At 41.1% G+C, this 26,831-nt stretch overlaps 1 protein-coding gene across 4 annotated transcripts in view; it reads right to left on the bottom strand.

Annotated features, from left to right (window-relative positions):
• abcc9 (ATP-binding cassette, sub-family C (CFTR/MRP), member 9) overlaps positions 1-26,831 on the bottom strand; it is a 206,112-nt gene that overhangs the window by 10,694 nt on the left and 168,587 nt on the right. For 3 of the 4 annotated variants that reach the window (XM_068058911.1, XM_068058912.1, XM_068058914.1), the window contains 6 exons: positions 23,718-23,831; positions 21,817-21,937; positions 17,171-17,301; positions 13,870-13,948; positions 13,410-13,518; positions 5,601-5,704 (listed from right to left, as the gene is read on the bottom strand). In XM_068058911.1, coding sequence (XP_067915012.1) covers positions 5,601-5,704; positions 13,410-13,518; positions 13,870-13,948; positions 17,171-17,301; positions 21,817-21,937; positions 23,718-23,831 — 658 coding nt within the window. Of the gene's footprint in view, positions 1-5,600; positions 5,705-9,320; positions 9,854-13,409; positions 13,519-13,869; positions 13,949-17,170; positions 17,302-21,816; positions 21,938-23,717; positions 23,832-26,831 lie in introns of those variants that run through there. The other variant, XM_068058915.1, reaches the window with a different exon arrangement.

The following is a 26,831-nucleotide window of genomic DNA, read 5'->3' as shown; positions in this document are numbered from 1 at the left end:
GATTTTATCAAAGGCCTTTTGAAAATTCAAGTATACCATGTCAACCAACTCCCCTTTATCAATTCTGTTAGTAACATCCTCAAAAAACTCGTCAAACGAGTTCGTCAAACATTCATATATCCATGTTGACTATGCCCAATCAGATCATTTTTATCCAAGTGCCCATTTATCACATCCTTTAGAATAGATTCTAGCATTTTCCCAATGACTGATATAAGGCTAACAGGTCTGCAATTCCCTGTTTTCTCTTTCTCTCCCTTCTGAAATAGTGGGGTGACATTTGTGACCTTCCAGTCTGCAGGAACCACTCCAGAATCTATAGAATTTTGGAAGATGATCACCAATGCATCCACTATCTCCATGGCTACCTCTTTCAATACTCTGGGATGTAGAATATCAGGACCTGGGGACTTATCAACCTTCAGCCCCGTTAATTTCTCCAGTACAACTTCTTACTAATACTACTTTCCTTCAATTCCTCATTCCCCCTAATCCCATGGATCTCTAATTCTGGAAGATTTCTTGTACCTTCCTCAGTGAAGACAGACACAAAGTAATCATTTAGCTTCTCTGCCATTTCTCTATTCCCCATTATAAATTCTCCTGACTCTGCCTGTAAAAGACCCACATTTGTCTTAGCCAAACGTTTCCTTTTTACGTACCTATAGAAGCTTTTACAGTCTGTTTTTATATTTTTTGCAACTTATATTCATATTCTATTATCCCTTTCTTTATCTGTTTCTTTGTCCTCCTTTGCTGTATTCTAAAATCCTCCCAATCCTCAGGTTTAGTACTATTTCTTTTAATCTTCACAACATTTAAGAAGTATTTAGATAGCACTTGAAACGTCATAACTTACAAGGCTATGTGCTGGAAAATGGGATTAGAATAGATAGGTGCTTGATGGTTAGCACAAACACAATGGGCTGAAGGGCCTGTTTCTGTGCTGTATAACTCTATGACTCTAATCTTATACAATCCTTAACTTCCTTTGTTATCCATGGCCTTTACTTTTGGGTTTTTTGTGCCTTGAAGGAATGTATATTTGTTGTAAACTATGTAACATTTCTTTAAAGACTATCCATTGCCGATGTACTGTCATACCTTTTAATATATTTTCCCAATTCACCTCAGCCAATTTGCCCCTTATACCTTTATAATGTCCTTTGTTCAAACTTAACACCCTGGCTTCAGATTGGACTACTTCACTTTCAAACATGATATAAAATTGTAACATATTATGGTCACTCATCCCTAAAGGTTCTTTTACAACAAGATTATTAATTAGCCCTTTCTAATTACATAATATTTGATCTAAAATAGCCTGTTCTCTAGTCGGTTCCTCAACATACTGCTCTAGAAAACCATCCCTTTACACACTCCAGAAACTCATCCTCCAGAGCATTAGTGCTCATTAGGTTTACCCAGTCTATATGCAGATTGAAGTTACCCATGATTACTGTATTACCCATGCCACATGCTTTTCTAATCTCTTGATTACCCATGCCCCACACTACCACTACTGTTTGGTGGCCTACAAACAACTCCTTTAGATTCCACATTTTGTTCTTCCTATCTGGGATCCTCCCTTACTAATGTACTTACTCCATCCTTTATTATCAGCGCAACATCACTTCCTTTTCCTTTTTTTCTGTCCTTCCTAAATGTCGAATATCCTTGAATATTCAGTTCCCATTCTTGGTCACCCTGTAGCCACGTTTCTGTTATAGCAATTAGATCTTACCCATTTACCTCTATTTGGGGCTTTAAATCATCTACCTTGTTGCGAATGCTGCGTGCATTCAGGTAGAGTGCCCTTAACATTGTCTTCTTGATATTCTGCATTCTAAGCCTAGTTGTTGCTCACCTTTGTTTTGCCTGCCTTCTAATGTCACTTGCTACCTCCTGTTAACAGCTTTACTTTCTTCCAATTTGAGCTACCCCTCAGGTTCCCATTTCCCCTGACAAGCTAGATTAAACCCTCCTCAACAGCAATCTGCCTGAGAGAATGTTAGTTCCAGTCCAGTTAAGGTGTAGCCTTTCCATCTTGTACAGGTCCCACCTGCCCCAGAACCGGTCCCAATGCCTCAGAAATCTGATGCCCTCCCTCCTACACCAATTCTCCAGCCACGTGTTCAATCGATCAGTCCTCATTCCTATGCTCACTATCACGTGGCACTGGGAGTAATCCTGAGATTACTGCTTTGGAGGTTCTGCTTTTTAATTTCCTTCCTAACTCCCTAAGATCTGCTTTCAGGACCTCATCCCTCTTCCTACCTATGTCATTGGTACAAATGTAGACCATGACCTCTGGCTGTTCACCCTCCCCAGAAGGATGTCCTGCAGCCGCTCTGTGACACCCTAGACTCTGGCACCAGGGAGGCAACACACCATCCTGGAGTCACGTTAACTGCTGCAGAAATACCTGTCTAATCCCCTGACTATTGAATGCCCTATCACTATTACTCTTCCACTTTCTTCCTCCCCTTCTGTGCAGCTGAGCCATCTATGGTGCCACAGACTTTGCTCTGGCTGCACTCCCCTGAGGAACCATCATCCTCAACAGTATCCAAAATGGAAAACTGATTAGCAAGCAAGATAGACTCAGGGGACTCTTGCACTGCCTGCCTGGTTCTCTTAGACTGCTTGGCGATCACCCAGTCCCTCTCTGCCTGCATGCTCCTAACCTGCAGTGTGACCACCTCCCTAAACATGCTATTCACGTAGTCCTCTGCCTGGCGGATGCACAACAGTGACTCCAGCCACTGCTCGAGTTCCGAAACCTGGAGCTCAAGCTTCTGCAGCCGGTGACACTTCTTGCGGTAGTGTTCGTCTAGGACACGTGGTGCGTCCATGACTTCCCGCATTCCGCAGGATGTACATTCCACTTGGCCAAGCTGACCTGCCATAATGTAACTTTAAAAACCTTTTATTACAATGAGAAGTAAAATAACTTACCAGTTACTCACCAATCAACTTCTTCCCCTGGACCGAAGAGAGAGGCAGCTACTGGAGGCTGAAAAAAGATAGAAGAAAGAAAGAAAGGAGCCCCTCCCTCACACACCAAACTCCCACTTTACAATCTGTGCACTCAAATTTATTTTCTTCTTAATTTATAGCTCCTCTCCTTCCCGAACTCCCTCCATTACCAAACTCCCTTCTTCATACTCTGCTAAAGCTCAGAAACCAGTTTAAGCTAGCTACCTAATTAACTAACTACAGCTACTCGCAGAGTGTTAGTATACCTGTTTAAAACTGCAAGAAACCTAACTTACCTCTTAAGTGAAACAGGAATTTCAATTAATTGCTAGATGTAAACAAAAACTAGTCTTGAGAGATTAACCCTTAAAATTCACTCACTTACCAAACTCCCTTCTTCACACTCAGTGCAGACATCCCATATGTACTACATGATATGGCAATAGGTGATGCAGGGGCTGCCTGTTGGTCATGTGTTTTTTTTAAAATCTCTGTGCTTACTGACACAGACACACAGTTAGTTTACTTTTGGAAAGCAGTTGGCTTTGGAAGCTGATGGACTCAAGAGCAAAGTGGCCATCAGGAACCAGCGGTGTTTCTGTTTTGAGTCAGGTCCATGCTCAAGTTTGAAATCTAGATTTGTGAGGTGTTGAATGAGAGTTGGAGGATTGCCTAGCCGGATTGCCTAGTGTAAGAATCCCCAGAAGATCTCATATCTCGGAATACAGCTGAGAAATTAAGGAAAATAGAAGTGAATTCCTAAGAGCTGTGGTACACTTTGGATTGTTCTCAGGAGAAGTCAACAAACCGCCAAGATTCTGTATAGGGAACTCTTGGGGTGGAAGTAAAAGTCAAATGGGGGTGTTCTGTTGAGATTTAGAATTTAAAGTATACGTCTTCATGTTTTGTTAAGATCTTAAGTTTAAAGTAAAAGTAATTTCAAATTGCAATGTTAAGTTAATAGTGTTTTGCTTTGTTTAACTTTTGGACAGTAAAGATTTTTGTTTAAAATGTAAAATCTTGTGGCATGATTCTTTCAGTAATAGCTGGGAATTCAACTTACTCTTTTTAAAAGTTAATGGTCCCTCATGGAATTGTAATATCCCATAGCCCTATTTATTCAATTCTCTTTTGAATGTTACAATTGCTTTCACTTCCCTTTCTCACTATTGCAAAGAAGAATCTTACTTTCTCACAAACTGGAATGACAAGTATAACATTTATTTTTAATTTTATATTCATCTAATAGTATAAAATGAGAGTAAGGAATGGGTCTATTCTATGATATAGAAAATTGGATGTGGTGTACAGGTTACCAATTCCATATGAGCCTGTCTCACATTACGCGCAGAAGCCAATTTCACCGCAAGACTGTATAGGATTCACACGTGAAGCAAGGTCAGTTAGGTGAGGTACCAGGGCATATATTATCTAGTAAAGTAATCTGTATGGGTCAACATTTCTTGTTTTAAAAAGACGTTAATGTTCGGAAATGGAACATAATCCATGTGAAGTGCTCAATGTTAGAATCAAACACTCTCAGGTCAATCATACCATATTTATAGGCAAAGTAAAACTCCCTTCACATTGGCCCAATAATATGCTTCAGCCCCAAACAGTGCCCTCTACTGCACAATTGTGCCATTTTTCCAATTCCCATCCAAGCCAAAAGAAGTCTGAGTGTGACACCAGCAGTTAGTGTCAAATTAAGAGCCGTTTTTTTGCTGTAGGCCTAAGTTTACTAAGAACTTGATGTCAGACTCATTCTACTTTGCATGTGGACTTTCATTAGCGCAATGTGCACAACCCTAATGTGTGGAATTCCCTCTCCAAATCTCTTTGCTCTTCATATCTCTCTCTACGCCTTTAAAACACAGCTTAAAACTTACCTCTAAACTGTATTAATGTCTCTTTCTTTGGCTCAGTGTCCATTTTTGTCTGACAGTGCTCCTGTGAAGCGTTTTGGGATGTTTTACTGCATTATAGGTGCTATATAAATGCAACTTCTTGTTGTTGCTAATAGATCTTAACTTTATGTGTGAATGAAATGGATTTCCATTATGATTTTTTTATTCATTTTAACTTTTCGATATCCAAGAGCGTGAGAGTGAATGAGAGAAAGAGAGAAAGACCCCTTACCAAAAACCCCAAGAAAAACATAATCCATATTATTTTACGACACATTTGAACATTAAGCCTTTACCTTGACTCAATGATACCAAAGGGTTGAAACAAAGCACCAGAGTCAGTGAAGGAGCAATCTTGACGCCTATCCTTCCAACTGAAAGAATTTGTGTACTAAGAAAATAAAGGAAAAGTAAAGCAAAAACCTACCTCCCCAAGGTATTTTGGGATCATGCTTAGTGTGTATGTGTGTGTATATATATATATATATATATATATATATGTTGTCAAATGGCAAGAGATGGTAATTAACTAACTGAGCTTTACCCTTAGCAATAGTGATAGCACAGGACGATTTATGAGGTACTGGTTGAAACAAACTGAAGAATGCCAGGGTCAGTACTGTGAGAATTGACATTTCAAACATCAAATTTCATCCTCAATACTTTTAAATTCCAGCGTCTTATGAAGAGTTTTATGGAGTTGCGCAGACGTACTTAATCCTCCTGGTAATGATTTGACCACGTTCTTTAGCTGAGCTATTTCTAACGCCTCCCAGAGTCTGTCATCAGTGCACTTGCACTCCGGATCCAAGTTAAAGCTGAAAGAAAAATAAGAAGTTGTAAATATATCACTGTAATCATATTTTAATTTTTTTTATATAGTTTTGGCGATTTTTTTGTGTGTGCACGTTAAGGGGAGGATTTCAGTGTTGGGGACCCTAGTTTTGACACAAAGTACCAAAATCAAACAGGGGTGAGATCTAAAGCAAGCACCCTCAAAATGATTTAACTCCAATTTCAGAAGGACACCATCTAATCTACTAGGGAATATTTCATATTTCCTGCACAGATGCTCCTATGTCCTTCGCGTGAGAATGCCAAGTTAGTATTATTTTGTCCCAGCTCCTTCATATTTACCTCAACTAGGGAATCCAACTGCATACAGCCCAGTGTTCCATCCAGGCGGATTTTTCACAAACCAGCTTGAGTTTACATATATCCACTGGTACATGGGAGCCAGCTTTCATTGACTGTATTTTTAATATAATGCATTCAACAAGCAAAAATTTAAAAGAGTCTGCCCAGCTAATAGTGGCAATCTCAAAATCCCAGCTGGGTCTATGGAAAATAAGCCTGGTGGCATCTCTCAAGCAGCGCCTGGGACCAGAGGCTCAGTGTTAACCTGATTTCTGGCTGCTACAAGACTGCTTACAAGTTGGTCAAGGTCTTAAGAAATATATGGTCCTCGAATCATTCCTTCAGCTTGAGAAAGGGTTTGCAATGGCAGGTAATGGGGTTAAAAAAATCAGAATATAAAACAGCCCTTTAGCTGATTATTAATAAAAAAGTGTTTTTTTTGTTTAGGAGCTAAATACATTTGAAATTAGAGGCACAATGATTACGTCTCAGGTTAGAACAACTTTTTAATTCCATTGGGCTGTGTTTCGGCCATGTGGTGAGGGGTGTGGGTGGTTCCCACTGTTCATTCCCACCTGACCGCAGCAAGTGTTTTTGTTATTGGGGTTTTAATCCTTGGTGTTTTATTTGTCAAATAAACAGAACGTGACAGGTTTTCTTGTAGGCTTAAAACAGAAGATTAATTATTTATTGAGCAATATGCCTTATCTCAAAATTGTCGCAACTGCATCAACTCACACATTCACTTACACACAAGAAACAGATATAGAGGAAAAGGGGTAAGTGGTTTGAACTGAGGTAGGGTTTCGGGATTCACGGTAAACCTGCTGAATTCTCTCGGAGGTCAAGTTCTCTTTAGTTGCAGGCTTGAGGTGTTTGTAGATTTCCCTGTTGATTGCAAGTTCAGTTTGAAAACAGGGGGTCACTTTCAGTTCACTGGTACACAAGTTGACAGCTGGAATTCGCAGTAGGGCGCCTTCCTTTCTGGTTTGCTAGATTTTCTCCCAGCTCTCAGATGGATAAGCTTTGGTGATTTTTCTTCCTAGGTCTCCCTCTTTCTCCCCTCATAGAGCTACCTTTAAAGCTAAAAGTTTCCCACATATTGCCTCTGCTGGGAGACAGAGATTTTCCTCCCTGTGGTGGTCGACAATGGCGCAGGGTATGGCTACTTAACACCTTCTTTGTTTCAGAAGAACCCATTCAATTCAAAAATGTCCCTTGATGGGTTCAGGGTGGATGTAATTGACACCTCTTAGCTTTTAATGTTTTTTTTTTGTCCTTCACAGTTTGAAGATACAAAGGCAAGGTCTTTGGATCTCCAGTGGCCATTTTTTTTAAGCACAGTGTCCACTTTTTTTTCCCCAAAGAAATATCCATTTTTATAACTCTTCAGGTTGAGTTCTTGTAGTTTCAATCCCTGCACTTTATATGAACGTCACACTGCCCCCCAAAAGAGAAAAATGAAATTCCTTGGATTTTATTTTTATGTTGTTTGTTTTTTTGGTTTAGAAGGAAAAAAGTAATAATAAGGTTTCCGAGTCACATCACTACACACATAACACCCGCACCTCAATCTCACAACTGCTACATTGTAACAGCCATTTCTTGTTCAAGTCTGAGTTTTACATCATCTTTTCTTTGGATGAGGCACAATTGTAATTGAATTTTCCTTTTTGGCCATTGAAGTTTTTCCCCAGGAATGCTTCTGTTTAAAACATTTAATGCTTTCTTTTATCCGTTTCCCACTTTAACTTTTCCAATGCAAATTTCCATTACTGCATTGTTCTGAGTTGATTGAAAATTCCACTGTCTGTAGAGGCTTTAACCCCTTAACTGCTATTCCCACAACACATGGATTTAATAGTTCAGGTTCTGGCACATTGATAAATCTTATCTATATGGTGATTGTGGGTTGTCATGAACACATGCTATGCCAAATGATGATTTTTTAATCCACCGGCTGGAAACTTGAATTAAATTTTATAAAAGGAAAAAAGGAACAGATAAAAAGGTGACTGCTAGCAGTTAAGATGACCAACACAATTTGCATCAATATACCCTACATTCCAATGCATCGAAGTGGACATGAACTGTCTGGCCAGTCCCCTCCTGAACAATGACTTGGGGAATTTTGAGTGAATTACCTGTCCTGTTCCCATTAACAAGAAATTACTTGGGACATTAAACTGGTAGAGATGAACCAATGAAACCTAATCACTTAAACAATGGGACCCTGGTTGAGAGAAAGGAATTCCTAGACATTAACTAATTAAGTTGCAAGAGGAAATACACATTGAACCATCATGCTGAATCACCAAGTGATGGCCATGTAACAGGCCCACCATCTGTGTGTATGAGCTGGCGTTTTCTCTGCAGCAACTAGACACCGAACAGAGGAGACCAAGTGGGGTCCCTCCTCCCTCTCTCCAGTCCACCTTACAAGCTTAGAACCCGGCCTGCTGGCCACAACCATCCAGGCCTATCACTTCTGCAGACAGAGACCCCGTGAAGGAAACCATCTACATTGCTGTCTCTAGAAAAACCCCGAACCAGCTGGCCACATCTGCAAGTCAAAAGCTTCAAGACCACAGAATTCATCCAGAAACCAGCTGAATCACGAAACTCCACAGACTCCATACCCCTTTTATTGCTCCAGACTCTAATCCGACTAATGTATTCTTCTCCACTCTGTAATCTATGTGAGTGTGTGTGTGAATCTTGAGTGTGTGTGTGAGAAAGTTGGAATGTAGTTTATTATTTTACTTAGATTGCTTTAAGTATAATAAAGCCAACCTCTTTCTTTGTTAACTCAAGAAAACCTGTCCGAATGGTCCTTTGATGATCATGGCATATAAATAGTTAAACACTCACTGAATTGGCAAGTATATCCACTTTAAAAAAGTAAACCTGTTGTGGTCAAACAAGGAGAGGGACAAGAGGGGAGCCCTTTGACCCCTCTTCACCTTATCATACAGAATGATAACTTTTTTGTTTAGCCCCTGTGTGGTGTTGGGATTCTCCTCTCGTACTTTGTCCTTAGTGTCCCGTGGTGGGAGCAAAGCACGGTCAATTCAGTCCTGTCACTCCACAGGATGCAGCATATTATTAAGCTTTCACACCCAATCAGAAAACAGCTAAATTAAACACTTTAGTAACCCCAGAATGAAACAGACCAAACCAGGTATCTTTAGACAACAACAAATTAACTATTTATTAAAAAAACTAAATCTTAAACACTATTAAGATAAACCTAGGTCTAAAGACCTTATAATTTCTTATTTTAATCTAACTCCCCATTCACACACATACATTCAAAAGTAACAGTAGTTAATCATTTTTTAAAAAGTGGAGTTTTTAAAAATTAGCTGTCTCTTAAGAATAAATAAAATAAGAAAGTCTTTGTGGATTATGTTCTTGGTGGATGAGGTCTTCTAATGTGGATTTGATGAAAATAGTCCTTCAGAAGATAGGCATTCAAATCTTTGGTTGCAGCAAGCATTAAACAGTTCTTTGAATGATGAGCACAGCAATTCAAACAGTGTCTTGAAAAGGGCTTTTTTTCTTTACTAAGGGAATTAACTTGGCTTGTAGCTCCTTGTAGAATTTTTTCTGAGAGAGAGTAAAACAGCTCCTTTTTCCTTCAGTACGCCTCGCTGGAAAGTGTGCTCAGAACTAACTGGTCTCAGCCAGTTTCTCCCAGTTCCACACAAAACCAAGTGGAAAACATTACCATGTGACCTCTCGCCTGCTGTTGCCCAGGGTAACAAAAATGCAACTGCTGCACACTGTGTCTCAGGAATTCCAGAACCTTCTCTCCCTTAAAGGTGCACCTTAAAGGTAAACACAGTCTTAGAGACAAACACACTGTTTTTAAATCCGAGGAGAAAAAATAATTACAGATCCGTGACATTAGTGAGTTCTGAATCTGACTGGCTAGGTTCAGTTAGCTCTGGATTTAGAACCTGACCCTTTGATTTTTCAGTGGACACATCCACACTGACCTCATTTTTAGTTTTTTGGTGGCTTTCACAGGTGTTGATTATTTTAAGGTATTTTACCTTCCCTTTCCTTTTACTTCGGGATGGTTTTCCCTTAATCTGCCCCATGTCCTCTGGGACATTACTGCTCACAGGTAGTTGTCCAGCTTCCACTGCACTCCCCTGTGGCACCCCCTCACTCTTGGCTTGCCTGTTTGGGAACTTTTTTTGTCCCTATTTAAATCTTTAAAGAAGGTTTCGGCTAACTATGTTTTTGGTGCTTTTCTTCAAACTTTGCTACTTTTATCTCAGCTCCTTTAAATTCTTCTGGCTCTATCTTGGCCTTTTAAAAAATCTACTGGCTTTCCTTTAGCCTTTTTAATTTTTACTTACCCTATCACCCCCTGTGGGATTTTTGTGACTTCCTCAACCCTCTACAGCTGTGCAGAGTTTTGTTTGTTCCCCTCAGTTTCTCCAGTCTCTGCAGACTGTCTTGGACCATCTGGGTACAATACTGTGGTTCCCGCCAAGTCACTGCCCAGCAATAGGTCAACCCCTTGCACTGGTAAGCTTTGAATGCTTCCGACCATCACTACCCCGGCACTAACCTTGAGCGTCTCAGCCCATCAAAGTTTTGCTCTGGTTTGGGATAAGGTTTGAGTGGCTGGTGGCATTTTCATTTTGTCCTTGCCAGATAGTTTGAATATACAAAGGCATGGTCTTTGGACCTTCAGCAACCATTTTTCTTAAGCACTCTGTCCACTTTTTTTTAAGTCGATTTTTATAACTCTTCAGGTTGAGTTCTTGTAGTTTCAATCACTGCACTTTATGCGAGTGTTGCAGGTGTGACAAGGGGATCTCTCCCCAGTGAGTGACTGAAGGAACCTCCAAGAAAATGGCATAGACAGCTATAATTGCCTGTTGAGGCTCATTCTATGGGTTCAGGCCAGTTGCTTGCTTAAGTGATGGCAAGGGGAGACTGGGAGAACTCTAATGAAACTTCAAGATCATAGCGAAGTCAGTGAAACGGATCTGTGGCGATAGTGCAAGACGGGCAACAGCAAAATAGCGGCTGGTTTGACACACCACTGGTTCAACACCCCACCCAATTTTCTTTCACATTAAAATCAACAGCATGGGTGTGAAACATGATGCCAATTGGCTATCTGCTGTTTCCTGCTACCTGTAGAAGGCCTATTTCATCCCAACATCTCAAAGTCATGACATTAGAACAAAAGAAGCATTAAAAACAATTTTTTTAAATAGAAATCAGAGCTGTCCATTTACATCTTGTTATCATGAAGTAGTTATAGTTACATAGTATTTATAGCACAAAAACAGGTAATTTGCCACAACAGGTCTATGCCAGTGTTTATGCTCCACATGCGCCATCTAACACCCTTCATTATCTAAACTCATCAACATATCTTTCTATTCCTTTCTCTCTCATGCGTTTACCTAGCTTCCTCTTAAATGCACCCATGCTAGTCACCTCAAATAATCTTTCTGACAGCATGTTCCACATTTTAACCACTTTTTGGTTAATGAAGTCTCTCTTGGATTTATTAGAGACTATCTTATATTTATTGCCCCTAGTTCTGGACTCCCCCATAAGTCAAAACATGGTTACTCTATCCAACTCAGTCATAATCTTAAAGACCTCTATATGGCCACCCATTGGTCCTCTCTGAGAGGAAAGAGCCCCAGACTGAAATGCTGCTGGATGCTTGCTGAGAGAATGCAGTTTTCTGCAGAACTCAGTCAATATGAGACTCTTGTACATCATTTAGTGATGTCTTTCACAGTGGACATGCCAATTAGAAGAGAGCAGTTCAGAAACTTCAGGTGAGTTTCAGTGTGGATGTTTACTATTACAGCAAAGATTGCCTCAGGACACATAGGTAGCCAACTGGGATTGTGATGTATGAAAGCTTAGTTTTTCCACTGATGGATATGGGATCAAACATTATGAATGTTTACTATGTTTGCCTGAACTTCCTCTCTTCATTATTTTAGCAGAGGTGTCAACACATTTATTTGAAATAGGTTAACACCATCACTACTATAGTAGAGTTATATCAGAGAACACATTAAGCATTCATACAGCATCATCTCATGATGTAACTTCAGGGCCTGTGAGTCTACTTCCTGTTTAAAGCATCTTTTTGCTAGGCTGACTAATTACGCACTTATTGTCCCTGAATTTACTCAAAGTTTCTGCCAACATAACCTGGTTGTAAGTGCCGCAGAAACACTGCTTACACATGTAAAAGGGATTTATGTTACACTTCTGACAACGTTATGGTTGTGACAGAAAATTTGAGGAAATTCAGGGTGATTGCATTCAGGGTGATTGAGGTAATTACTGGTTAATATTGCTTTCACAGGCTAGAAGGTAGGCACATAGGAATCACTAGATGGCAAAGAACAAGGTCCATCTGGTCCACTTTCTTAATAGTTGTATGGTACAACAATAATGAAGTTGCTGACTAATTATAGCAAGCAATCTCTATCAATTGGTCTACAACATACACAGACATGAGGCAAAGAAAACTGCAATGATGGACAGCTTTGGGAACCATAGGTCCAAAGTCACCTGTTCCCCCCAAGTATGCTGCACTTACCACATGTCATATTCTGTCAGAACATAAGTGATTGAGCTGCACATTTTTTAATCAGTTGCAAAGAGTGTTTCCTTTACAATGGGATAAAGGTGTAGAAATTCCACTGAGAATTACAGGAAATAGATGGCATGAACTGCTGATCAAGCAACTCATTATCTGATTGATGTAACGTCACATAAGTATATTTTTTCATATCACACTAGCATCCATACATATTCTATTCAAAATAATTTGATAAGCTTTTGACCTTGGAAAAAAGAGCATTCATATCAACTATTAATAGTTCAGAAAATTTCTAGAAAAGTGGTTTAATGCTTTTTCTTTTGCTGTGTTATATCAGTGGGAGGATGACTTTATTTCCACTGGCAAATCTCCAACAACATTTAGACTTGTAGTTAATTAATGGCCATGGCTGGAGAACATGGTTAGGGTGACAGATTTTAAGGCCTATGATAGAAAGGCTCCGACAGTCGAGATTACTTTGATTAGGTGGAGGATCTTAGTGTTGTGAAACGCTATGAAACAGTCTAGGAATTAAAAGCACATTCAGTTCTACATCCAACTTTCTTGCTTGCTCCTCAACTCTTTAGACATACAACACTTTCAGATTTTCATTGCAATGAGATTCCATGCTGAATGTAAACTGCAATGTTCAATTTGACATACAGCAGCTGAGAAGACGTGCCATTCTTATTTACAGCATATTCTGTCTGGGCTGCTTTCCAAGACCAAGAAAAGAACACTTATGGTTGTGGAGCCAGCAATGACTCTAAGTGCTTGCTTACCGAATGGATCCACTAAAAAGTACAGGGTCTTGCAAAATAATGGAAAGTCTGGAGCGAAGAGTGTGAAGAGGGAGTTTGCAGATGTCTATTCCATCAATGATGATTTTACCTATTAAGTAAATATAAAACACTGTAAGTAAAAAGCACAATACATTATGTTCTGTGCAAAGAACCTAGCCCCCTTCTCAAATTCACTGTTACTCAGGTCATTTGTTTTTTTCTTCCCAGTTAAATAAATCATGTTTACAGATTGATGAAATCCTTATGTCCTTCGATTGGGAATCTCAACCAGGGGCAGCCAGTGAAAAAGAGAGATTGCTTAATCATAAATCTTAACAACCAAGTGACTCCTACCTGTGGAAACTAAGCTGTATAACAGTGCCTGAGAAAATGTCCAGCATTCTCACAGTAATTAAATAAGGTGTACTGTTTCACAATGCTGACAGATGGCAAGACTGACCTTCAAATATATCCACCATCCTGAAAAATGCCAGAGACAGGGAAGATTTTCCACTGCCAGTGCGCCCACATATCCCAACCTGGAAAAAGAAAACAACACACATACAAACATTGCACTTTTGTTATTAATGTCAAATAATGCATGAACTATTAACTGGAAAATCAGCTTTTATAATATTTTGCTCACACACAGCAGGGATAATACAAATATATGCGTTGGAGCGAACACACATGCTAATTGTGCATTAACCTGTGGCAATTTGAGGGTGAACATTACTGTGTGTGTGATCTGTTGTCCACTGCTGTTCCTACCTTCAAGGTTGAGGAGTAAGAGTGAAGGAGAGCAGCAGGGATTGAATAATTTTTTTTTTATGTTGATAGACTGCAGCGACGGTTATTAAACTAAATTTATAGTGAAATGAAAAAAATAGCAGGAAGACCATGGATTAGGATAAATAATGCTCCAGAAATTAAAAGAGTAGTACATAGCAAGATTGTGAATGCAATGAATAAAGGCATTTAGATTTTAATGATGTCGAGTGCTCAGCACCTTCCATTGCTGGAAATCACTTGCTTGCAGTTTGCACTGTGAGGCAGAATCTTTTAGTTTTGGGCTGAAATTTCAGATTTCTTGGTTGCAAATGCAGTAATGGGCAAGCTAGGGAAAAGCATCATAAAGGATTTTTTCATGATCTTCCAAAAGAGTAGAGTGATTATTTTTCAAAAAAAAAGTCATTAAGTACTCTGAATTAAACTCCCAGCTGCCGCTCAGTGGGTATCACTCTCACCTCTGAGTCAGAGGTTATGGGTTCAAGTCCTGCTCCAGTGACTCTGAGTCCATAATTTATGTTGACACTTCAGTGCAGTACAGAGGGAACACTGCAGTTTTGGAGGTGTTACCATTTGGATGGACATTAGACCAAGGCGCCGACTGCCCTTTCGGGTTGATGTAAAAGACCCCAAGGCATGTTTCGAAGATAAGCAGAGAGGTCTCCTTGCAAACGTTCATTCCTCAACCATCACTAAAACAGATTATCTGGTTATTATCATATTGTTTGTTGATGGAACCTTGCTTTGTGCAATTGGCTGCCAGAACAGTGACTACACTTCAAAAATATTTCATTGGCAATAATGCACATTGGGGTGTCCGGAGGTCATGAAATCTGATTGGCTGCACACACCATATCTGCAAGCATTGCTACACTTACATTGGTATGTAAGATATGGTTGGAGGCAGCACAGTGGGTATTGCCAACTCAGCTCTATTGCCATCTAATTTTCCAACATGACTCCTTTGATGTTTTTCCTCACAATGAAATCCTGATATGGGGTGTTTTGAAGATAATCCTCATATCTTGCAAAAATTGACCATTGAAAAAGTAGCAATGTACTTTTAAGTGTTCCTTTTTGACACGTGATAGTTACTGACTTTTAACACCCTTTCAATTGGTGGGCTTGATACTGGGTGGGATGTTTACAGGAAATCTGGGAAATCTAGAGCTGTATACAAATGCTTTCATTTTTATGCCTTTTAAGTATATAATGAAGCCCTCGAACATTTTACACAACAGCAACCAATGTTAGCTGAAAACCAGGTATTTGCCCTTGTGCAGTGTTTGAAATGTGCAGGAACGTTTGGAAATCCTCAGTTTGCAAGTCTGACTCCCCAGTTACCATCAACAGAACTGTTCACACTGACACACTAACATTTGGTGTGTCATCATGAACAGAGTTTTAGAGAAGTTTTAACCCAAATCCCCAAATCCCTCAAGAGACTGAACTGGTTTGATGCAAGCCAATGCACATACTTGGTATTAATGGCGCAGAATTTGCTAGGCATGCTCCATTTGTTAAACCTGTTCCCTCACCATTCAGGGCTAAAAACTTCTGCGCTGCAAATTACTGGAATTGTGAGCTGATAACGACACGATGAGGGCAACAGGGCATCTGAGACCTTGGAAAACGATGGGACAAACAGTGCATCTCCATAACCAATGAGATATAAGGATTGAGAAAGAAATGGAGAAATGATGTAGAAGGAAATAATGTGACTTAGAGTCAAATCTGGTACAGAAAGAAAAATAAATGGAGAAAGATGGAATTAAGAGAGAAAAATGTCAGAAAGGAAAAGTAAGAAAAAGTGTTAAAATTAAAAATTTTACATTTTAAGAATCTCTAAGAACAATTGACTATGTGCAAGGGTGGGATGCCACCGTTTCATTGTTCCCTTTCTGAGCCAGAGAGGTCGAGTGGCATTGTAGGAACAGAAATCTCATAATTTAAAAGGATCCTTATGCTGTTAAATATCAGTCCAACATTTCTGCGGTGACTTTAATTAGCAATTAATGTGCGAATGCAGCAATTTCTTGAAATTCACAGGGTGATTGCGAGCTTCCATTTTCACAAGGCTAACGGTGAAGCCAAACAAATCGTTCAGCACTTTTTTTTTCACACTCCATCAAATATAACCAGCAGATCTTGATGCATTCGCATCTTCTACACTCCCTTTCCATTTGACCCAGACATTATGCACACTGGAGCTGTATTATTATTTATTTTAACCAAGTGCCTGTTGAGCTCATCCAGCAGCTTTTTGCAGGTATGTTTTAGCTGGCCAATCTCCTTTGTAATTTTTTGCTTACCTTAACGTACTTCAGCTTTATCCAAATGTCATGAAAAATGGGTAACAATTTAACCTCCTGTTTAATTCACTGCCTGCACAATGTAAGTAACTTCCCATTGAGTAGGGGGAAATGAAATTTTAAGATCAAGCTTGTGATATTATGAATTAAATAGAATGTTACATACACACAATTATTTCTGGTAGTAAAACATTTACAAATGTATACAGTGCAGATCTGACATTGCTGCGTGGTTTTCTCATTATTTCTTTCAATCTTCTGAGCTAATTAATAAGCAAACAAAAATTAAATGATGAAAGAGAGAACACTCTATTGGCCCTGTCAAAATAACCAAATATCAGTTCTATTTGATTGTGGGTCCAAAACAACACAACACACAAATCAATGAAAATAGCAGAACAAGAAAGATCCTGCACCTCTAATATGAGAAATAAAACAAGCCTTCTTGTGTAATATACATTTTGAGAACCAGAGAGCTTCAAGCCAAATCTGAACTTTGAATTTGTCAGGATTACCTGGTTGATGTAAGTGATTCTTTTTCATTCCCATTTCCTCACGTAGTGCAGCACTTAGCCTATTTCCTACTAAAAGTTTGCAAAATCTCTCCAATTTCTTAGGAGGACCGTTAAAGGACAAGATTTGTAAAACTCTCTTAATTACCTTTTGGCCGGGTGTGATGTAGGCTTTGACATGTTTAAGGACAGGTTTGAGAGTTGGGTCATATCGAACACAGAGATCCTGAATCTTTATCTCTCCTTGCTGAGGCCATTCTTCTGGGACCTGGGATGGGTCTGGATAGAATATGAAGATCTAGAATGGATGCATAATCTCAAACTGATATTGTTAATTCAGGTCTTCAGAATTCACTTTCATCTATTGCTCCTTATTCTAAATCAACCCACATATAAGCAGCTTAGAACAACTCATCTACTGACTTTCTCCCTCTTCCTATAGGGAAGAAGCAACACTCTTGTTCTGGAATTTGGCATATGTACATGACAACCAGCAGCCAGAGACTCAGTTGTATAGTTTGTGGATGTTCCCACTCACAGCACTACTCTTTATTGTGTTTAGATCTGCAGAAATTCCAGCAAAACATCAGGGACGTCACTTCTTGGTGGGAAACTGATGGGTCTGGATCAAATGTAGGCTTTACACCCCAATTGAATTTACTCTCCATCGACCTTGGAACAGAGGAACAGGAGCAGGCCACTCAGCCCCACAAGCCTGTTCTGCCATTCAATTAGATCATTGGTAATAAGGTGGATTGGCTTTAAATTAAGACCCCCCCCCCCATATAATTTAACATACATCCATCATGATATTTATACATATTTTAACTGACCCATTGATACACACTACATGTTGCTATGGGTTAGATTTCACAAATGAGCATTTCTGGCACAGAGTGTCATGCAAAGTGAGAACATATCAGAGAACACACCAGAAATAGAGGCACAGAGATCAGCATGCCCAACTGCCTGATATCTCCATCCACCATGTGAATCTCTAGGTATGGTGTGCTTATTTGTAAATCCTACCCCTTTAACTCTGTGCACAACATGGAAGAGTACAAATGACTTACATACCTGGTACAAAAAAAGTCACATTTATTCAAATTCTTCAGATGTATTGGGTGATTTTGTATTCCTGGCCAGGAGCATGGGTTATTGGAACATAAGAAGAGGAATAGAGCATTCAGCCCTCAAGCTCATAATGCCAGTCAATCAGATCATGGCTGATTAGTATCTTAAATCCATCTATCACGCTTGGTTCCATAACTCTGAATACTCCTACCTAACAAAAATCTATCAATCTAAATCTCGAATTTTCAATTGCATTTTGGGGACAGAGTTCCAGATTTTCACTAACTTTTTGTGAAGAAATGCTCCTTGGCTTCACCCCGAAAAACCTAAGTCTAATTTTAAAGTTATACTCCTTTGTTCTGGATTCCCCCACAAAGGAAACCTTTTCTCTCTATCTACCCTATGTATTCATAGAATCATGGAATAATACAGCAATGAGAAAGGCCATTCAAACCATCGAGTCTGCACCAGTAATCCAGTTAGTCCCACTCCCTGGCTCTTTCCTCACATCCCTGAAATTTTTTTTCCTGTATTTATTTAATTCCCTTTTGAAAGTTACTATTGACTTTGTATCCACCACCCCATCAGGTGGTGCATTCCAAATCCTAACCACTCTTTACATAAAGGATTTTCCTATGTTATCTATTTTGCCAACCACCTTAAATTTGTGCCTTCTGGTTATCAACCCTTCAGCCATTGGCAACAGTTTCTCCTTTATTTACTCTATCGAAACTGTTCGCGATTTTAAACACTTCTAACAAATCTCCTCTTCAGCCCCTCTGCTGGAAGGAGGACAATCCCAGCTTCTTCAGTCTATCAATATAACTGTAATTCCTCATCCCTGGAACCATTGTAGTAAATCTTTTCTGCGCCCTCTCCAAAGTCTTCACATCCTTCCTAAATTGCAGTGCTCAGAATTGGCTACAATACTCCAGTTGGGGCTGAACTAGTGTTCTACATGGGTTTAGCATAACTTCCTGCCTTTTGCACTCATGCCTCCATTTGTAAAGCACAGAATTCCATATGCTTTATTAACTACTTTGTTAATCTGCCCTGCCATCTTCAAAGATTAGTGCACAAACACCCCCTGATTTCTCTGTTCTTGCACCCTTTGACATTACACCATTTAGCATCTTTCCTCATTCTTCCTAGCAAAATGTATCACTTCATACTTTTCTGTGTTGAATTTCATTGGCATGTGTCTGCCCATTCCACCAGCCTGTCGATGTCCTCTTGTAAACTATTACTATCTTCCTCACAGTTTACTAGAGTTCCAAGTTTTATGTCACCTGTAAATTTTTGAAATTGTGTCCCACACCTCCAAGTCGAAGTCATTAATGTAATCAAAAACAGTAGTGGTCCAAGTACTGAACCCTGAGGAACACCACTATATACCTCCCTGTAGTCAAAAACACAACCATCTACTACAACTGTTTTCTATCCCTTAGTCAAGTTTTTAATCCTTGCTGTTACTGTCCCTTTTATCTCATGGGCTTCAATCTTGCTAACAATCCTATTATGTGGTTCTTTATCAAACGCCTAATGCAAAAGGTTCACTATAATTTCACTATAAGCCCAGCGACTCCCAAAAAGAGTTCTGAGGAAAAGTCATTGACCTGAAACATGAACTCAGTTTCTCTCTCCACAGATGCTGTCTGACCTGCTGAGTATTTCTAACATTTTCTCTGTTTTTATTTTATCAAACACCTTTTGTAAAAGTCCATATGCAGAACACCAACTGCACTGCCCTCATCCAACTCAATCAAGTTACTCAAACACAAAATAAAAACAGAAAGTGCTGGAAATACTCAGTAGGTCTGGCAGCATCTGTGGAGAGAGGCAGAGTTTCAGGACAGTGACCTCTTCACCGGTACTGCCAGACCTGCTGAGTATTTCCAGCACTTTTTGTTTTTATTTCAGATTTCCAGCATCTGCAGTATTTTATTTTTATTTTAGTCAAACACGATTTGCCCCTAAAAAAAAATGCATCCTGGCTCAACTTTATTAGTCCATACTTTTCCAAGTCACTGTTGATTTTCTCCAGTATTGTTGTTCCTAAAAGCTTCCCCAGCACTGACATTAAAATGACTAGCCTGTGATTGCCAGGTTTATCCATCTTGCCTTTTTTAAACAAAGGTGTAATATTTGCAATCTTCCAGTCCTCTGGCACCACCCCTATATTTAAGGCAAGTTGGAAGATTGTGGCCTTTAATCTTAAACCCCTTTATTTTTGATACACAAGTGAATACAAGCCTGGTCTATGCAACCTGCACTCATAACTTAACTTTTTTAGTTCCAGCATCATTCTGGCGAATCTGTGCTGCATCTGCTCCAAGGCCAATATATCCTGTCTGAGATGTAGGGCTTTTGAAGTCGGCGGTCTTCAGAAACGGATGCGCCCTCGCTAACCCCTCGCGATATTTCACACGGGGGCTCATTTCAATGGAGGGGATGGAGCGGCCGTCCCCAATGATGTAGAGGGAGCGACTGCTCTGTACCCGGCAATGGCATCCGGCGCCACCGTGCAGGCACCGCTACCATTTTTTAGAGGACTTCAAGCCCTTCAGGTTCAATAAAATGTTTAAAAGTGCTGACACCCAGAAATAACAAACAAAATGTCAAACACTTTCAATCCCCTTTCCAACTCCCCCCCACCCCCCACTGAGTTATCAATTAATTAAATAACCCATCCCCTCGAAAAAACAATTTGTAAAATTACAAACTATAACCCCCCACCTTCAGAACATTTGACCCTCAATACCCTTGCACCATCCCCACAACCAATCGGAGCATTTTTCCCTGCTCCTACACCCCTCCTGACCTGAAGATTTCACTGCTCCCCCCCCCTCCACCAGTGTCATGCTTCAGAACTCTGAACAGCGTTCCGAAGGCGGGGGACTTCTGTTTGGCGGCTGCAATATCGGCGTGGGACGTCCACTGGGATAAGGTGAGTTGATTTAAATTTATTTCCATTCATTTTAATGTGTAAATGAAGGCCCCGCCACTCGGTGGCAGGGGCCGCACTGAGGTTTCGCCGCCGCTGGTAAAATGCGGCGGGGCCTTGTCGGCATTGGGGGCCATGGTGGGCCACTCCTGCAAGTATTTTATGGCCCCCTCCCACCACCACGACCCTCGACATCGAGAGGCTGGTAAAATTCAGCCTGTCGTGTCCAGAACTGAATGCAATACTGCAGATAGGGTCTGACCAGAGCTCTATACAGCTAGAACATAACTCCTACCTCTTTGTATTTGTTATGGACGAGGCCTGCAATATTGGTCTATGCAGTAGTAAACTGGAACATGCGTAAGATTAGGGGAGGCTAGGAAACATCACTCAGAGTTCCTGCTGCTGGCTACTGTTCAGAGTCTGCTAGAAAGTGCAAGCATGTGGATAGAATTGTGACACCCCCATGGGCACTCACCGACTAAGCTCACAAATGTACTGGAGGTTGACCATACTAGATGCACAAGCGTGAAAGAGGAGAAAAATTAGAGTGACAAAAGAATTGTACTCAGTAATGCATGCATTACACAAGTTTGCCTGATGTGCTTAATTTTTATACACCTGAGAATAACGTACATTAATTTTTTATGAAGTGCATCTTTATTTATAACCATACGTAGCATTATCATGTACTTTAACGAAGACACTTCTAACTGCTATCTCTTCTCACTTCAAGGTTTACATTCCAAGGGATTTATTGTATTTGTAAATCATACCCATGGTTCCTTCGTAATTCTCACTCTCAATGTTCAGGAAACTGTTCACCTTCTTCACAGCTCCCATCTGCACTTCCAAGTCAGCGAGATTTCTCACTACCCAGTTAAGGTAATTACAAACCTATACGAAGAAAGAGCTTGCATTTAAATAGGCCTTTCAGGACGTCCCAAAGTGCTTCACAGCCAATGACGTTCTTCACTTAAATGTGGTCACTGTTATAATAGAGGGACAGGCAGCACATCATCTGCTCTAGTGATGTTGGTTGAGGGACCGGGAAGAACTCCCCTGCTCTTCTTCGAATACTGTCATACATCATTTACATCCACCTGAGATGGCAGACGGGGCTTTACAAGAACATAGGAATATAGAAACACAGGATCAGGAGTTGGCCATTTAGCCTCATGAGCCTGTTTCACATTCGACGAGATTATGGTTGATCTCCACCCTAACTCTATATACCCACCTTTACCCCTTATCCCTTAATACCCTTGGAAAACAAAAATCTAGAAATGTTTCCTAATTTCACTCCTGTAAGGTCTGGTTCTAATTTTTAAGCAATTCCCTCTAGTCCGAGACTTCCCAACCAGGCGAAATAGTTTCTCTAAATCTACTCTATCTGTTCCACTTAATAAATTGAAAACTTTGATCAAGTCACCCCTTAACCTTTTAATTTCCAGGGAATACAACCCTAGTTTGTTTAATCTTTCCCTGTAATTTAACCCTTGGAGTTCAGTTTAACGTTTCACGTAAAATCAATCAAATCAAAGACAAAACATAAAGGAGGCCCAAATACCTCATGAGACCCCATATACAGTAAATGTATTTAACAAATTCCTATGCAACCTCTTCCATAATGCTTAGCGTTTACTGTGGTTTAATGGGGCTTCATTGGTTTTCATGAGTCCAATGCAGAATTGAAAGCAAATACAAGAGCAGATTAAGGCAGATGATAAGCCCTGTCAGCATTGACAGCAAACTAAAGAATGCCATATAACTGACAGATACAACAATTAGTTTTACACTGAGCACAAACCTAGTTAACACAGATAGGAAACATTCAGTTTGATCCTGAGTTCTGACCCAATCAGAGATGGGGTACAAAATTAGGCCTGATCGCAGTGAAACCGACAAGGTTGAGTACTAAGGATTTGCAAGATCATTGGGCTGAATTTTCCCTCCAGGAGCAGGAAACAGAGTTCAGGATTATTTCCGGGTCCTGAATGCACCCTCAGGGGGCAACAGTCACTCACTGGGATTGTCATGGGGGCGCCCCCTTAACTGGCATGGAGACAGGCTCTCTGTCCAATTAAGGACAGCGGGTGGTCTCTCAAAGCTGGAAGGGCAATCAGAGGCCTTCCAGCTTGAAAACCGCAGCAGGCTGCAGTGGAAGGTAAGTAAGAGAGGAGGCACTTCAAAATGGAGGCATCATCTCGCCAACCTCTTTAAATCTTGAATTAAATTTCAGCAGCCAGCTGTCAGTGGGGATGGGGGTGGGTGGAGGGGTGTGGCTGTTCCTGCACCTAGGCAGTCAGAGAGGGCCCCTAGGCCTGCCTGGAGTGTTGGCCTCTTGTCCTGCCACAGGATGTCCGCCTCCAGGCACCTAAACCGGCCCCCACTGGTGTGGGAACTTGGAGGCTGACTGGAAAATTCCATTCAGCCTTCTTTAATTGGCCTCAATTAGGCTCTTAATGAGCCTGATTGGCTACCACCGCATGTGGGCAGGTAGACTTGCCAGACACGATCCCACCTCCGCAAAAATGACCTGGAGGTGAGATGGAGCCAGGGAACCAGCACGCTGACTGGTGGGGCTAGTTTTCAGCCCTGCCCCCTCCAATCCCAGCTCAGTTCGGACCAAAAATCCAGCCCATTATATTTGACAAAGACAAACAAGTCTACTTACTGTTAATGCATAGGTAAGACCAAATCCCACAAAACCAGATGAAAGTTCATTCTGATAGGCATCCGTTATGGAGGCTAGAGCTGCAGTGAGTACAATGTAAGCACCAAGATAGTCCTGTTTAAATGAATAGGAAGAATATGTCAGTTTACTTCAACATGACAAGCTGTCTACCATTACCGATCAGAAGAATAGGCTTGACTTCCAAGAATTTAGTGGTTGAATATGGCATGCACCGTGGCACTAAACCATTAAAATGAAAGGCCCCATTTTTGCCCTGTGTTCAGTTAGCTGTCCCACTCAGCCCAGGGATTAGGGGAGCAGAAAAACCAGCAAGGGCTCCTGTTCCGAAATGTGATCTAATGGCATCCATGCCATTGTGAATGTCAGCTCAGAGCAGGCTCAGAATTGACTTTGATTGCCCTCCATGGATGGATTGCTTGCTGATACTCACTGTCTAGGACTGCGCATGAAGAGCAGAGACTTATAAACAGGATGTCATACATGGAACTATCTTGCAGCGAAGAGTCAATGAATTTAGGTGAGATGTGGAACTGCAGCTGCAAATTAAATAGGAGATGGTTTTTTTTTCTTCTTCTGCTAGAAGAGATAGGAGGAAGAAAGAATTTACAGTTGCTGAAGAATGTTGCAGCATCCACAAGGGCCTCCTAAAATCAGGAAGTGGGCAAAAGGAGGCTATCCTGTTTGGCCCTGAGGGGTGCCTGTCTCACAGCAGACTGCAAAGGGAAGGAAAGGTGATAGAAAGAGTCCAAAACCCAAAGGAGATGCAGATAAAAAGGACATGTGGCAGAACCAGGAAATCTGCCAAAGGATCTCAACATCAGGCAGATTGACAAAGTATGCACAGCACAACCTGTGTCTTCACAATCTGTTACACCTTGACTATGGTTGTATGCAACACACTCATGTCATGTTACTTGCAATGATTCATATGCATGCTCATACTGAAACATAAGAACATAAGAAATAGGAGCAGGAGTAGACCATACGGCCTCTCCAGCCTGCTCTGCCATTCAATATGATCATGGCTGATCTTCTGTCTCAACTTCACTTTCCTGCCCACTCCCCCTATCCCTTCCTGCGAGACCAAAAATCTGTCTACCCAGACTTAAATTTACTCAGCGATGGAGCATCCACAACCCTCTGAGGTAAAGAATTCCAAAGATTCATAACCCTTTGAGTGAAATAATTCCTCCTCATCTCAGTCCTAAATGATCAACCCTTATCCTGAGATTGTGCCTGTGTTCTAAATTCCCCAGCCTGGGGAAACAATCTCTTAGTGGCTACCCTATCAAGCCCCTTCAGAATCTTGTATGTTTCAGTGAGATTACTTCTCATTCTTCTAAATTCCAGAGAGTATAGGCCCAAATTGCTCAACGTCTCAAGATAGGACAACCCTCGCATTCCAGGGGCCAGTCCAGTGAACCTTCGCTGTACCGCCTCCAATGCAACTATATCCTTCTTTACATATGGAGACCAAAACTGCCCAAAGTACTCCAGGTGTGGTCCCATCAAAGCCCTGTATAAATGTTGCAAGACTTCCTTATTCTTGTACTCCAATCCCTTTGCAATAAAGGCAGACCTAGATCAGGTTGCACTTTCAAATTGCAAATTAAAACTGGGACTATTGTTGCATTAACATCTGTAAAGGTCAGCTCCCTTACTTACACATTCATGTGGATACATTCCAGCAGACCACTATGATACACAATACATTGCCATCTAAACACTAAACACTAACTAAAACAGTGTCTGCACCAACCATTCTAACCTATGCTCCTTTTCTGTTTCTATAGGCAACCTGAAGATTAGCTTGTCCTGTCAAGGAAATGGAGCAAGCTAACTTCTCACACATCTGCCAACACTACCCCAACTAGTTGCAACTTATATATCCTAGATGATAGTCTGTTTGAGAAGGGCACATTGTGTGTCTCAGAGAGCATACGTGAGCAGGAGCATGCTGCGTAATTTAAGGAGATAAATTAAGGGTAAGTCATGGCAGGGCAGCTCGGCAATTTGGAGTGCTCCTCCTGTGCAATGTGGGAAGTCAGGGACATTTCCAATGTCCAGGGCAAACACATGTGCAGGAGGTGTCTCCAGCTGCAGCTACTCAGAATCTGTGTTTCGGATCTGGAGCGGTGGCTGGAGACACCGTGGAGCATCTGCGAGTCTGAGATCATAATGGATAGCACATACAGGGAGGTGGTCACACCGCAGGTAAAGACTGCTCAGACAGAAAGGGAATGGGTGACTGCCAGGCAGAGTAGAAGAACTAGGCAGGTAGTGCAGGAGTCCCCTGGGTCCATCTTCCTTTCTAACAGATTTTCCACTTTGGATACAGTTGGGGGAGATAGCTTCTCAGGGGAATGCAGCAAGAGCCAAGTCTATGGCACCACGGGGGGCTCAGCTGCACAGGAGGGGAGAAAAAGGAGTGGGAGAGCTATAGTGATAGGGGATTCTATCGTAAGGGGTACAGATAGGTGTTTCTGTGGCCGCAAACGTGACTACAGGATGGTAAGTTGCCTCCCTGGTGCTAGGGTCAAGGATGTCACGGAGCGGCTGCAGGACATTCTGAAGGGGGAGAGTGAACAGTCAGAGGTCGTGTTACACATTGGTACCAACGACATAGGTAGAAAGAGGGATGAGGTCCTGCAACAAGAATTTAGGGAGCTAGGTAGCAGATTAAAAATCAGGACCTCAAAGGTTGTAATCTCTGAATTACTCCCAGTGCCACGTGCTAGTGAGTATAGGAATAGGAGGATACAGCAGATGAATGCGTGGCTGAGGAGATGGTGCAGGAGGGAGGGCTTTAGTTTCCTGGATCTCTGGGACTGTTTCTGGCAAAGGTGGGACCTCCACAAGTTTGATGAGTTGCACCTGAACCGGAATGAGACCAACACCTTTACTGGGAGGTTTGCTAGTGCTGTTGGGGGCGGGGGTTTAAACTAATTTGGCAGGGGGATGGGATACAGAGTGGAGGTACTGTAGGGGGTGATGCACAGTCAAATATAGAAGAGAAATGGAGTCAGTCTGGAAGACAGAACAAAGAGAGACCTGTTAAGGCACAAGGGAAAAATGCAAGGCTGCATTGCATCT

Source organism: Heterodontus francisci, chromosome 27, assembly GCF_036365525.1.
Source record: "Heterodontus francisci isolate sHetFra1 chromosome 27, sHetFra1.hap1, whole genome shotgun sequence".
In the NCBI taxonomy this organism is placed as follows: Eukaryota; Metazoa; Chordata; class Chondrichthyes; order Heterodontiformes; family Heterodontidae; genus Heterodontus; species Heterodontus francisci.
The sequence above is the reverse complement of the archived record's forward strand: the minus strand, read 5'-3'. Positions and strand labels throughout refer to the sequence as shown.